The sequence below is a fragment of the Monoraphidium neglectum genome (genome assembly GCF_000611645.1).
Source record: "Monoraphidium neglectum strain SAG 48.87 unplaced genomic scaffold scaffold01059, whole genome shotgun sequence".
NCBI lineage: Eukaryota > Viridiplantae > Chlorophyta > Chlorophyceae > Sphaeropleales > Selenastraceae > Monoraphidium > Monoraphidium neglectum.
The window spans coordinates 4674-17225 of NW_014012569.1; the positions used below are offsets into that span (position 1 = coordinate 4674).

General features: G+C 66.8%; 3 protein-coding genes across 3 annotated transcripts in view; 1 reads left to right on the forward strand and 2 right to left on the reverse strand.

The window, feature by feature from the left end:
• The window catches only part of MNEG_6495 (hypothetical protein), a gene marked incomplete at both ends in the record, with an annotated part of 4994 nt that extends 1421 nt beyond the window's left edge, over positions 1-3573 (reverse strand). Inside the window, 8 exons of the mRNA XM_014045030.1 lie at positions 85-307; positions 514-650; positions 997-1136; positions 1536-1607; positions 1871-2054; positions 2475-2563; positions 2737-2860; positions 3055-3573. Of these exons, the coding sequence (XP_013900484.1) occupies positions 85-307; positions 514-650; positions 997-1136; positions 1536-1607; positions 1871-2054; positions 2475-2563; positions 2737-2860; positions 3055-3573 (1488 nt within the window). The remainder of the gene's footprint in view (positions 1-84; positions 308-513; positions 651-996; positions 1137-1535; positions 1608-1870; positions 2055-2474; positions 2564-2736; positions 2861-3054) is intronic.
• A 566-nt stretch (positions 3574-4139) lies between these two features.
• Positions 4140-7979, reverse strand: MNEG_6496 (hypothetical protein; the record flags this gene model as incomplete). The annotated part of the gene is made up of 9 exons (XM_014045031.1): positions 4140-4299; positions 4589-4794; positions 4992-5275; positions 5414-5731; positions 6029-6174; positions 6349-6491; positions 6684-6752; positions 6934-7388; positions 7565-7979. The coding sequence occupies 9 exons, from the start codon at positions 7977-7979 to the stop codon at positions 4140-4142; spliced, it is 2196 nt and encodes a 731-aa protein (XP_013900485.1).
• A 1187-nt stretch (positions 7980-9166) lies between these two features.
• Positions 9167-10561, forward strand: MNEG_6497 (putative Protein translation factor SUI1 like protein; the record flags this gene model as incomplete). The annotated part of the gene is made up of 5 exons (XM_014045032.1): positions 9167-9215; positions 9431-9537; positions 9673-9726; positions 9869-10071; positions 10333-10561. The coding sequence occupies 5 exons, from the start codon at positions 9167-9169 to the stop codon at positions 10559-10561; spliced, it is 642 nt and encodes a 213-aa protein (XP_013900486.1).
• Positions 10562-12552: the final 1991 nt, after the last annotated feature.

Here is a 12552-nt window from a genome sequence, read left to right on the forward strand (position 1 = left end):
CTCCCTCTAGAGCGCGCGCGCGCCTGCCGCGCCGCCCCGCCCGGCCACGCTTCCCGACCTCCCTCCCCCTTCCGCGCCCCCCACCTGCATCCAGCGCCGCGCCTTGGCGCTCGCCTTCACCGCCTTGATCTCTGACTCATACTGACCCCTCAGCTCCCGCAGCCGCGCGAGCGCGGCCGCGGCGCCGTCAGCATCGCCGTCCTCTACAGCGGCCTCCAGGGCTGGCCCTACCTCGTCCTCGCACTCTTTGTATATTGCAGCCTGCAGCTGCAGCAGCGCTCCCCCGGCCCGCTGCTCCGCCTTGCACCTACGCCGCGAGCAGGCGTGCCGCGGCGGGGCGGGGCCTTCGACACCGGCAGGCGCACTGATTGCACGCGCTTATGCCAATGGCGGCGCAGCTGAGCGGGTGGGCGCCTGCGACCGCCGCGCCCTTGCGCAGGCTGGAGGGACGCGTCCCTGGCGACGAGGCGGCCGCAGAACCTCGGACCGTCCGAGCAACCTCGGACGGCGCACCTCGGGCAGCCGCACGCGAAGCCGTACTTCTCCTGGAGCTCCGCCTGCCGCTCCTCGTAGGGGGCGGTGATGAGCGATCCGAGGTAAGACACGGTCACCTCCGCGCCTTGGACCAGCGGCTCGGCGGCGCGCAGCACCTGCGCGCCGGGCGGCGCAGTGTGTGTGTGTGTGTGTGTGTGTCCGCGCGTGCGTGTGTGTATGTGTGTGGTGCGTCAGATTGACAAGCATCTGCCGTCCAGCATGCACAACGCCTGGAGCGAAACACTGATTGCACAATTCCACCTGCAAGCCCCCCATCCCCCCCAGGCGACACCGGGGTTGCTGGCGAGCGTCGGACCGTGGTGGACCAGGAAGGATCAAGGTGACTCCAACAGCAAAGCATCCACAGCTGAGTTTCCGGCTGGGGTCGCTCCTATGGGAACCAAGCTGATGATGGACAATGGCACTGCTGCCCCTAAGCGGACGGATGGAGCCGGCGCTCACCCATCTGTCCCCGATCGCGTATCCGACCGCGTTGGGGCAGCACGAGTGGTTGGCGAGCGCCGCGGCCGGCCACAGCCCCAGGTGGCCGCAGCTGGCCGAGCCGCGCAGCGCGCACAGCACGGGGTCCTCAAACTCCTCGCCTGGGGGGCGGCAGGCGGGAAGGTGTTGTGTGTGTGTGTGTGTGTGTGTGTGTGTGTGTGTGTGTGTGTGTGTGTGTGCGCGCGCGTGTGTGCACGTGTGCCCTTGAGGGCGCATTCACATGTGCACCTGTGCATGCGTTCCCTCGTGCACGGATGCGCAGGCAGGCAGGCCTGGGGCTTTGAAGCAGACGCATCTCCATTTGTCTGTATGTCCCAGTCCATGCACCTTGCTGTTTGCCGCCTGCTCTGCCAGGCACCAGACGGATCACAGCCACATCGAGCAGCCCCATCAACAGGCAATCGGCACGCACCCGTTACGCAGTCCCTGTTTCACAGTCACGCAGAGCCCCTCTGGCTGGTACGCGCAGCCGGTGGGGCCGTCCTGCCCGCTGACCTCACCCGTGCAGTTGGCGTTGACGACGGCATAGAGAGCCCCCAGCGGCAGATCTATGGGCGCTTGGGGCGTGTCCCCTGGCGTTTTTGCAGGCGGCGGCGCCGCAGGGAAGGTTTGGGGGAGATGGGGACAGGGCGACCCATGCCGAGCCGGCCTTATGAACGGCGTCGGGGTGGCAAGCCGCCACAGGTTTGGGACGCTTGACCCGTCTCCAGTACCACGCACGCGCCCCCGCTGCGATTCCCCGGCAGTCCTGCTGCAAGCCGCGGCCCTCTGAACACAACCAGGTACCGCCCCGCCGGGACCAACCCCCTTCCTCCTCGCTAACGGCGCCGCCCACCTCCAGCGCCCGCGAGCGCCGCCGCCGCCGCCTCGAGCTGCTCCCGTGCCGGCAGCACCGCCGCGGGCGCCGCGCCGCCGCCGGCGGGCGCCAGCAGGCGGAGCGCTTCGGACTGGGCGGCTGTGAGGGTGCAGTTTTGGGCGAGGTGGTCGGCCAACTCCTCGTTTTCTGGCGTGGCGCCCTCCTGGGGGGAGGGGGCGTCGTCGGCGTTTCCGGGAGCGAGCGTTGGTCACAATGACAGCGCGAGCGGCCGCGGCGCCAAAGCTAGGGCCGCGGGTCCGCGTGAGCGCCGGGCGCGGCGGTTGGCAGGGGCGTACGCGCGAAAATGAGCGAGGTTTCGAGTGCGGGGGCTGCTCAGGACGTGCAAAGCCGCCGAGCGGCTGTGCGCAGGCGTGGGGACGGCTCATGGGCACAGGGCCTCTCCGAGGGAAGCAGCCACGGCCTCCTTCCACTCTCCCCAACTGGCCCTCCAAAGACAGCAGAGCCCCATGCACACAGCAAACATCGACCCGTGACATGAGGAGTCTTTCTGCGAGGCGTCAACAGAGCACGGGGGTCCGGCATCACCTGTGTCGCCGGTGCTTTGGCCGCCGGCGTCACTCACCGGGCAGTACAGGATGCCCAGCGGCGCGGCCACCATCAGCAGCTCCCCCTCTTCCACCGCCGCCGCCGTCACCAGCCCGCGGCCCGCGCCTGTCAAAGATTCAGAAGCGCGGCCGACGCGGCGGTGATGGCACGAAGCAAGCCGCCAAACGGTCACGATCGCTGCCGGGATGGCTTTCCGCACCATCGTTCACGGTGCGCGAGGAGAGCTGGCGGGCCGAGGTCGGCCCATCGCACCATCAAATTCTGCTTTTCGGGCTCACCTGCAACCCGCTTGGCCGTGACGGGCCCCAGCCGCGGCGCCGGCAGCCGCTGGCTGGTGTACACGTGGCGCCACTCGGCCTGGGCCTCGGTCTCGCCCTCCTCTGCCAGCTCAGGCACAAGGGCCTGCAACAAGGGGTCCGCAGGGATCACATGCCTCATCAGTCCCTCATGCGCACATGCAAAGGGGACGAGCCCATAGGCAAGGTGAAGAGCACACACAGACACACACACGTACACACACATGCACGCACCTGCGCGCTCTCAAACGCACAACCTTGAACGCATGCGTTCGCGCATGAACGCACCGCAAAACGCACCTGCAGCACCGCCGCAAAGTTTTCCTCGTCGTCGTCCCCATCATCCTCCCCCTCTTCCCCATCCTGTCCCTCCTCCCCCTCCTCCTCATCCTCATCCTCGTCATCATCCCCAAACTCCGCCCTCCAGGCAGTTTCCCAGAAGCTTCCGCCCTCTGACGCCGCAAGGGTCTCGTCGTCCTCTGGAATGTAGCGCGACTCCGCTTTGCCTATGACTACGATATCGCCGCCGCCGATGCCGCCAGCCCCGCCGCCGCTCGGCGCGCCGCCGCCGCCATCGCGGCGCCGCTGTTGCCATGGTCCGCCCCGGCCACCGCGCCCGCTGCGCCCGCCGCGCCCTCCGCGACCGCCTCTGGCGGGGCCGCCGCGGCCGGATGCGCCGCGGCCGCGGCTGGCTGTGCGGCCGCCGCCGCTGGAACGGGCGAGCACGGGCACATATGCCGTGCGCGCAGTGCCACTCGGCAGCCGGCGCGCCGCAGTGGCAGCATGCGTCCCAGCTGCAGAGCTCAAGGCGCTGTGCATTGCTCTATCTACTTGTTATTGTGTGAACAGTCACTGTACCAATCTTGGATGTGACGAATATTCAAATGGGTGCCAGAGCGATCGAGCGAGATCAATTCGCCCCTGAGCCCATGGTGCAAACGCAACACACAACCAATCACCTGTGAGAATGTGCTATGCGTGTATCCGATACGGGCCAGACACATGCAGGCAGGAACCCGCTGGCTAGCACCCGCAGTTGACACTGCTTGACCACTCTGCCAGTCATCCCGCTGCGCCCATGGGGTGGCACCGTCATTGCCCTTACATCCTTGGCAGGTGGGCTTACACATTCGGCAGCAAATCCGCAGCAAATATGAGCCGCATGAAAGCGGCGAGCCTAGCGCACAACGTGAGCGGATGCTGGATGGGCCACCAAGTAGGGCATGGGGAGGCGTGCAAGAATCAGCTCATTGGCGGCCATGACCCATGCGCTTTCAAGGTATGTAGTCAAGTAGATAAGATTCGGACAGAGAATTTGAGCCTGCAGGCACTGTCCTGCGCCAGCGCTGCGGCCGCAGCCACTCACTGTCACCCGCCCGCCGCATTCAGGCGTCTGCGCCTGACGCGGGCCCCGCGTCGCCGCCCACCCCGGCGCCGGCGGCCGCCTGTGGCAGGGCCCCGCCCCACCAGCCACTGCCAGCGCTGCTGAGCCTGCTCGCGCCGCCGCCGCCCCCGCCGCCGCCTGCGCCCCACCGCTCGCTGTCGCTGCTTTTGGTGCCGGTGCGTGGGAAGGATGGCAGGGGCGGCACGGCGGTAGTAAGGGCGGGCGGTGGCGGAGATCATGCGAGCATCCGCGATCCTTGCCGTATCACGCTGCGCCGCCGCCTCCTCCAGTTGCTAGTAAATGCGCAAAAATGCTCACATCAAGCCCGCTGTGCACACCGCAGGTCACGCAACTGTGCTGGGCCTGCGGTCGCGGAGACGCTCGCGCGCCGCGGGGCCGGCGTGGCAAGCAGCTTCCCCCCATCCTGCAACCCCGATGAGCCCCGCCCACCTGCGCCTGTACTTGCGGCTCCGCCCCTCCACCGTCGCAGGCGAGTCGGGCCGCGCGCCGCCCGCCGCGCTGTCATCGCGGCTGAAGAGCAGCATGGAGGACCGTGGGGTCAGGCGGCCGGCGCCGGCGGCGTCGGAGCCGCCGGCCTGGCGTAGGGCTCGGAAGAATGACTGGAACTCGGGGGTGTAGTCATCCACAGGGGACACCTGTGTCCCAATATATACAAGTATATTGTGTGTGTGTGTGTGTGTGTGTGCGTATGTGTGTGTGTCGTGCGAGAAAGCTGATGCATGCTATCACCGAACATGACGTCGCGCAACCACGCCGCGAAAGTCCACGCCGCCCACTCAACCGCCTCGATGACGAGCCCCTGAGCCCAGCACCCGCGCCCCCATGTGCGCACCGGCATCGCCTGCCCGCTCAGCTGCTGCTGGCTCAGCTGCTCCACCAACATATCCGCAGCCGCGTCCGCCGCTGCATCCGCCGCCGCGCCCGCCGCCGCGCCCGCGGCGTCGCAGCCGCTCGGCCGCGGCGAGGGCCTCCGCGACGGCAGCTGCTGCTGCCGTTGCTGCTGCTGCAGCTGCTGCTGTTGCTGCTGCTGCAGCTGTTGCGACGGCCCGCGCTGCATCGCGCCACCGGCAGCGGCCATGCCTGTGTAGCCGACCCGCGCGCTGGTGGGCCAGGAGCCTGCGGGGCAAACAGCGAGCCCGTGCCTCAGCATGACGCGCACAGCACGCGCGTCTCCCCCATGGTCTGTGCCGGCCCTGGCGCAGCGGTACCATTTGAAAACAATCTGACCCCCTCCCCCATCGGCCCCCGCCGCACCCGCTGCAGATGCCGGCAGCGACGCCGGGGGCGACGAGAAAGCGCTCGCGCCTGCAGATGGCTCCGAGTCCGCCGCCCCGCATTCGCCGTCGTCAGGCCCCGGTTCAGACGGGGGCGCGGACGCCGTGGCCGCGAGCGCCGCGGGCGCCGCGGTGGCGCCCGCGGCGGCGGCAGCCCAGCCGCCCTGGAGGCTGGCAGAGGACGGCTCGACGCTGATGTCAGCGCCGCCGCCGCCGCCGCCGCCGCCGCCAGGTGGCTGGATGGCGCTGCTGGGTGCCGCCGGCGTGAGGGCCGCCACAAGATCATCCGGCTCCTCCCCTGGTCGCCATCAGTGCATACATGAGAGAGAGGGAGTGAGCCATCACACGCAAGCGCACGAATCTCCGATGGGGGCGGCGCGCGGCGTGCGCACGGCGCGACCAGGCGCGAAAGGCGGAGGGGGAGGCGGCAGGGGCGACGAGCCCAGCACCACAGACCGCGCGCCTGCTGCGCCGCGCTGTTGGCGGGGCTTTCCCTTAAACAAGCCGGGTGCCACGGCTGTGCTGTGCTGGGCTGCGGGCCGGTCGTCATCAAAGTTGCTGGTCCCGGGTTGCGAGCGTCGGAAAGCGGGCGCACCTTGGTGCACCACCACCGGCGGCGCGGCGCCCTCGTAAAAGACGAGCTGCCCCGCACACCGCAGGCCGCCCTCCAGCATGGTGCTCAGGCAGTCCGTACCACGCCACACGTACAGCTTAGTCGGCAGGTGGATCAGGAAGCAGCCCCTGCGCAGGCGTTTGCGGGACGCGGGGCTGTCAGAGTGCATGCGAGCGGTTGCAGAAAGCCGAGGCGGGCCGGGGCATGCGACCGCGGTCGCTGCGCCGCGCCGGCGGCCATTGGCAGTGGCCACCGGGCTGGTGGTGGGGACGGCGAGCTTGGGCCCGCCCGCCGCCGCTCACCTTGGGTCGAGGCACCGCGAATCGGGGTGGGCGCAGCCCGCGGCGGGCGCCACGGCGCGCGGCACGAGGTACAGCGGGGAATCGGGCGTGTGGGGGGCGATGCGGTACACGCGCACCCGGTTGGGCGGCCGCGAGCGCCGCTTCTGCGGGGGAGGTGCGCAACCGCGGCGCGTGGGGCGTCCCAATGTGCACGCGCCCCATCCCCAAGCAGCAATACTCGACTGGCTGCGTCGCGGCGTTGCAGGGCGTCAGCTCCGGGTCCCTTGCACCATGCAAAGGCGCGCCTGCATGCACAAGCTGCCAGTTTGACTGTTGGTGCAAACGGGGGTTCCCACCTGCCACTGCAGCAGCTGGCACGTGAACCCGATGTTGGGGCTGGTCACACCACGCAGCGCCCGGACCGCCTGCAACGTGGCGCGCCAAGCGGCGGCGGCGGCGGCCGCGGGATGCGTGAAAGGGGCCAGCCCGCACGTGCGCCGCGGGCAGCCAGGCGCGCGAGGCGGCCTGCGTTGATCCAGCCGTGCGGCATGGGCCACATGCCGGCACGCGCTGGCGCAAGCAACCGCGTGCGCTGAACTCACGCACCTGGTACACCTCTTCGTAGGGCTGCCCCAGCTTCCACATGAGATACGCGATCGCGATCGTTGTGCTACGGCTGACCCCCTGCGAGCAGTGTACCAGCACCCGCCCGCCGCCCGCGCCGCCGCTGCTGCAGGCCGCGGCGTCTGCGCCCGCGTCGGTGGCTGATCCGCAGCTGAGCGGCCGGCTGACCTCCATCGGGCTGCACCACGCTCCGACGGCCGGCTGGCCGGCGCCCGCTGCCGCATCCACGAACGCCCCAGCGCTCGCTGATACGGGCTGGTGCTGGCTCTGCTGCTGCTGCCGCTGCTGCTGCTGCTGCTGCTGCTGCTGCTGCTCCAGTGGCCGCTCCAGTCGTTGCCGCAGCTGCACGCTGCCAGGTGCGCCGGCGCCGCACCGGGCTCGGTCGATGAAGTCAAACGTGTCGTACAACACACATAGGATGTCCTCCGAGGGGCTGTCTGCAATGCCATCGCGTGCGTACGGCCGCCAGTTGTGGGCAGCAAGAGGGACAAGGCGGCCCTCAGGCGGTGCCAAGGAGCGACCCCAGTGCAAAACGCGCACAGGTGGTCAACAGGCGCTGGCCGGGTCAATCATGATGCACTTGCGGCAGATTTTCTTCAGAGGTGTGACTCACCCTGCAGCCACAATGTGCGGTACTGGACGCCGTCGCCCTTGAAGTACTCTGGATACATGGCACCAACGCAGTTCACGACGTGGGTGATGCCGCAGGCACGCAGCGCTTCCAGGCTCTTGGCGACATACTCCCCGCTGACGTACAGGCCCTCGCAGACCTTGGAGCACTGCTTCTCGAATAGGGCAAGCTTATTGCGCTTCAGAATCGACTCGCTGACGGGGGGCTCGGCGTCCTTGCTCCGGACTGAGTTCAGATCCAGCTGCGGCAGCACCAGGGGCTTGCAGAAACCTGAAGGCCCAGCCTGAGGCATGCCTGTCCGCACCACCAGCTCCGGGCCATCCGGCGTAGGCCCTTCATCGCTGCTCCAGGCGTTGGCCTTTACGAACTTGGCCCTGAAGCTGGGATACAACGACATCCTATTCTCGCCGGCATTGGATGCGCATATATGTATGATCAATCAACAGCATAGGCGGCACTGAGCATTTGCAAAGATCAGATTGACCGCGTGATCTGGCCACATTGTCATTTCGCGCCATCTGCCTCGGTAACGTGAATCGCATGCAAGAAGTCGCCACGTGAGAGCTTGATGTCAGCGCAAGTTGCTCTCAGAACGGCGCCAAGGCCTGTTGCTTGGTGTCGTATTTGCGCTGTGTGGGTTGCGCACCAATTGTGTTCGGGCGCTTCAGTGGATCAGAGGCGTGGCTCTCACCAACCAGACTCCTGAACCTGGGCTTGAAACTTGAAACACAGCCGCGTCTCTCACACAGCTATAGCATGATCGGGAGGTTTGCTGATAGGGGCCATACAGTGGTGCATGAACCATGCCATCCACGCACCACCCGGCAGGAGCAAGCACAGCAACAGCAGTGCATGCGTGCACGCCAGAAATGCCGTACCCAGCATTTGGGCGGTGGCGGCCGTATTCTGAGTCCATCAGGCCACGCTTGAACCGCAATGCTGCGTGACAGCCGCCCTTTGAAGCGGCCATCACCAGGGCCAACCACGCTGCTCAAGCTGCAGGTGAACCAGATTCACCTGCAGCGCGTGCAACCCCGTGGAAGCACACACACACACACACACACACACACACACACACACACACACACACACACACACACACACACACACACACATTGACCTAGCGGAGTTTTTGCCGCTGCTGCCGGTGTGTCTGGCCTGCTGTGGCTTCTGGCTTCTGTCCTAGCAACCGCAGGGGTGCCACATGGTCATCTGCAAGCATCCTGCATGGCCATCCACACCCTCCTCCCTGCGGGCCGCATGCAGCGGTCGCACCCCAGCATGCATTTGTGACATGACGTCATATACATCTACCAGAGTCGTCAACCCATGTTGAAGACGTACAAATCGGTTGTGAAGGGAAGTGAAGCGGGGACGACGCAGTGGGTTGGACTTATGGACATGACACATCATAGTCCCGACGCGGATGCGCGTGGATATATTCTGTATTTCCCTGTTTCGTGTTTGGAAGTTTGGTTCGGCATCCGCTTGTACTTTCGGGGCCCTCTGCAAGTCTAGTGCACCACTCTCGCCAGGCCACGCCCAGCGACGCGGACGCCGTCCAGCCCATTATCAGCTCAGCACATGAGCGCAGATATCGAGCTCAACCTCCCCATCCCCGGGGGAACTTTTGGTGAGCGGAGGAACGGGGCTTTGGATGCATGCATACCATACTTCGTCTCCGGCTCCCCTGGCCCTGCCTTGACCTCTGTCTCTATGTATTTTTCGTCAGCCCTCAGGTCGACACCAGCGGCGGACAGGTCCAGCGGCCTCTGCGCCGCACGCCGCGCCTCGTCGTGGCCCGGAACCAGCTCCTTGATCCCCCTTCCCCAACCCGCGCTCCTACAGATGCGTTTGCTGATGCGGCAGGACAGGAAGAGGAGACTTCCGGAGCCGACGTCGTGCACCTGCGCATCCAGCAGCGCAACGGCAAGAAGTCCCTGACCACTGTGCAGGTGAGGGCGCGCACCCCCCCCCCCCTCCCCCGCTTTCTCAAGCAGCAGGCCGCTCCCTGCGTGCAGCGCGCACGTAGCGGTTGTGCCGACTGCGCCTGCCTGCGCTCACCTTGTTCAGCATGTGCGGCCCCGCAGGGCCTCAAGAAGAGCTACGACTACAAGAAGGTGCTCAAAGCCCTCAAGAAAGAGGTGCGTGCGTCGAGCAACGGCCCACCACACCTGCGACCCCCCATAGTCAAAGCAGAACCAGCGTGCCTCCGGCGCGCCCCGCCGACCCGGCTCTGGAGCCCGTTCTCACCTTTGCCGCTCGCAAATGGCCCCACGCGCGCAGTTTTGCTGCAACGGCACTGTGGTGGACGACCCCGAGCTGGGCAACGTGATCCAGCTGCAGGGCGACCAGCGCAAGAACGTGCTGCAGTTCCTCACGCAGGAGGGGCTTGTAAAGAAGGAGCTCATCAAGGTCCACGGTGAGGCTCGCATGGCGACGGCTTGCGGCCGCATGGGGCTGCATGGGGGTGGCGCGGGGGTTGCACGGTGGCGCGGGGGTTGCACGGGGGCGCTCGGGGATGGCGTGGGTCGCCTACAGCACATGCGGCCGCACGCCGTCCCCGAGCGGCCCCACGGCGGTGGCATGCGGCCGCCTACGGCACATGTGGTTTTATTGCGGGCCTCCACGAGGTTGTGTGGCGTGCAGATCATCTGATGTGGGAGGCCACGTATGGGAGGCCATTGCGCTGTAATAGGCTGGGGCCATTGCGGTTCTGATCTTTGTGAATGCCACGCAAAACCTCACAGGGTTCTAAGCGGCCGCCTGCCGGCCAAGTGGACAGTGCGGCGCAGCGCGGCGAGCCTGTTGCTTCTGAGCGCCCTGTCTCAGGGGTTGGTGGTTGGCGGCTGCGGGACGCGGTGCTGGGTGGCAAGGCAGGGCAGGCAACTAGAGGCTGTTTCCGAGGGCGCGCGCCGGGCGGCGGTGGCAGCGGTTGCGGCGGGCGGGCAGGGCTCAGCAGACGACGGGAGGATGTGATTGCGCAGGCAGGGGAGAGGCGGGGCGGGACGGGACGGGATATGATCACACGGAGGGACGATGATGTCGACAGGCCACGGCAGGCAGATTGGTACGCAGCATTGCCTGTACTCGAGAGGGGGTCTTTGAGCACCCCTCTGTGCTGGCTCCTCTGAGTCGGAGCTACCGGCTGCACGGTCACGGCAGCATTTTGTCCACGCCCTGGTTGCAACCAAGTGCCGCTGTTTATTCTCCCAGCCGCGCTGAGCCCTCCTATTACCTCGCCTGTACACGTAAACACGCATTGTCCAGCCCGCCTGTGAAGGCGCTGCAATCGGTGCCTTTGTAGAGCCGCCCTCCGAGATGAGGCGCGCTGCCTTGCGCATTGCCTAACTTGCTTCCGCTTGCGTTGCGTTCGGCATGCCTGTGTAACATTCACCCTGAAAGTTTGAGTTTTGCAGCGATTGTACACACCAGATGGTGTTTGGGGCAAGGGTGTGCGCCGTGCAGCCAGCTCACCATCCCACTGCACAGCATGACTGAATGACTGAATGACTGGGGTGATCAGCAGGCGCGCTGGCAGAAGATGCTGATATGATGCTTGTGGACGAAGATCCAAATGAGTCAGCCAACGTGCCCAGCATGCCTGACGTGCTCTAGCGTGAACACACCGGGATGGTTAGTGGCGCCGGCGTGGCATGGTTCAAGCCCTCGCATGCTGCCCTGTGTAATCTGACCCTGTTCTCTTGCTGCAACACCACGCCACAAACACCACCGCGAAACAAGCGCCCTGCTTGGGCGCCTGCCTGGTGCCTGCAGGACGCGCCAGACGCGCAGCAGGAATGTGAGAAGTGGAAGCGGGTGCAAACAGTCCTCTGTTCCTGCCCCGTCAAACTGACATGTCTCGCATTTTCAAATGCCTCCAAAGTTTGGTATGGGCATCCACAAAGCCTGCATTGGGCATTTGTCATCCGTTGGGAGCAGCTGGTTGGGAGGCGACTGCAGCAGGTGCCGCACGACAGGTGGGTGCGGCATACAAAGCAGGTGGTGAGCCCACAGGTGGGTTCTTGTGGCTTCAGCGTCTCATTAGTGGTTTGCCTCGTGGCTTGTCTTTATCACCAGAGGAGGAGCAGACGACCGCTAGTCGCGAAGTCTCCCTCTTTGTTGTCCCGAGCCGCTACCCGCGGGTGACAGACCCTCTCGCAGCTAGCCACATCTACTGAACCAATCGATAGAGGCTCACAGCAGCACTGAGGGTGGGCACGGGCCCAGCTCGAGCCGCGGCTTCGACCATGATGGACCCTCACCCCTGCATCGACGCCAGGGAGGTGCCCTCTGCAGCTCTTCAGGTGAAAGCCTTTGAAATGCGACCGGGAACGCCGTTCCCAGCTTGAGGCCCTGGGTTGACGCACCCGGTGCGCCAGCAAGCGCCTCGCACGCCCTTTTGCGCCAGCCCGAGCCGCCCTGCCGCCTGGCCTGGCGGGCTGAGCCACGTGCTCAAGCCCCGCCCCCGCGCTGTACATGCACCTCTCGCGTGCCCGCAGGGCCTGCAGCAGTGGCTCTCGCCCGCTGACCTGCGCGCCGCGCGGCTCGCGTGCAAGGCGTGGTCGCACGAGTTGGGTGCCCTCGTATCCACCCTGGCGCTGCCGCCGGCGATGTGGCAGGGCGCCCTCGCGCCCGAGCCCCGTGGCGGCGGCGCCGCCGCCGCCGGCGCCGAGGAGGGCGCCGACGCCGCGACGGCCGCAATCCTTGGGAGCGCCAGCAGCGACCCCGACCTGGCGGCCTCAGAGATCCGCTGGCGGCCGCCGAAGCTGCCGCGGCAGGCGAGCGTGCCGGAGCCGCGCGTGCGCCGGTTGCGCGGGCGCGGCGGCGGCGGCGGCGACGACGCCGACGGCGCGGACGACGCGGCGCCGCGGCGCGACCAGGGGTGCGGTCCGGGGTCGGCGTCTGGGTCTGGGTCTGGGTGGCCGGTCGCCCACCGGCAGCAGCAGCGCCGCTCCGCCGAGCTGGAG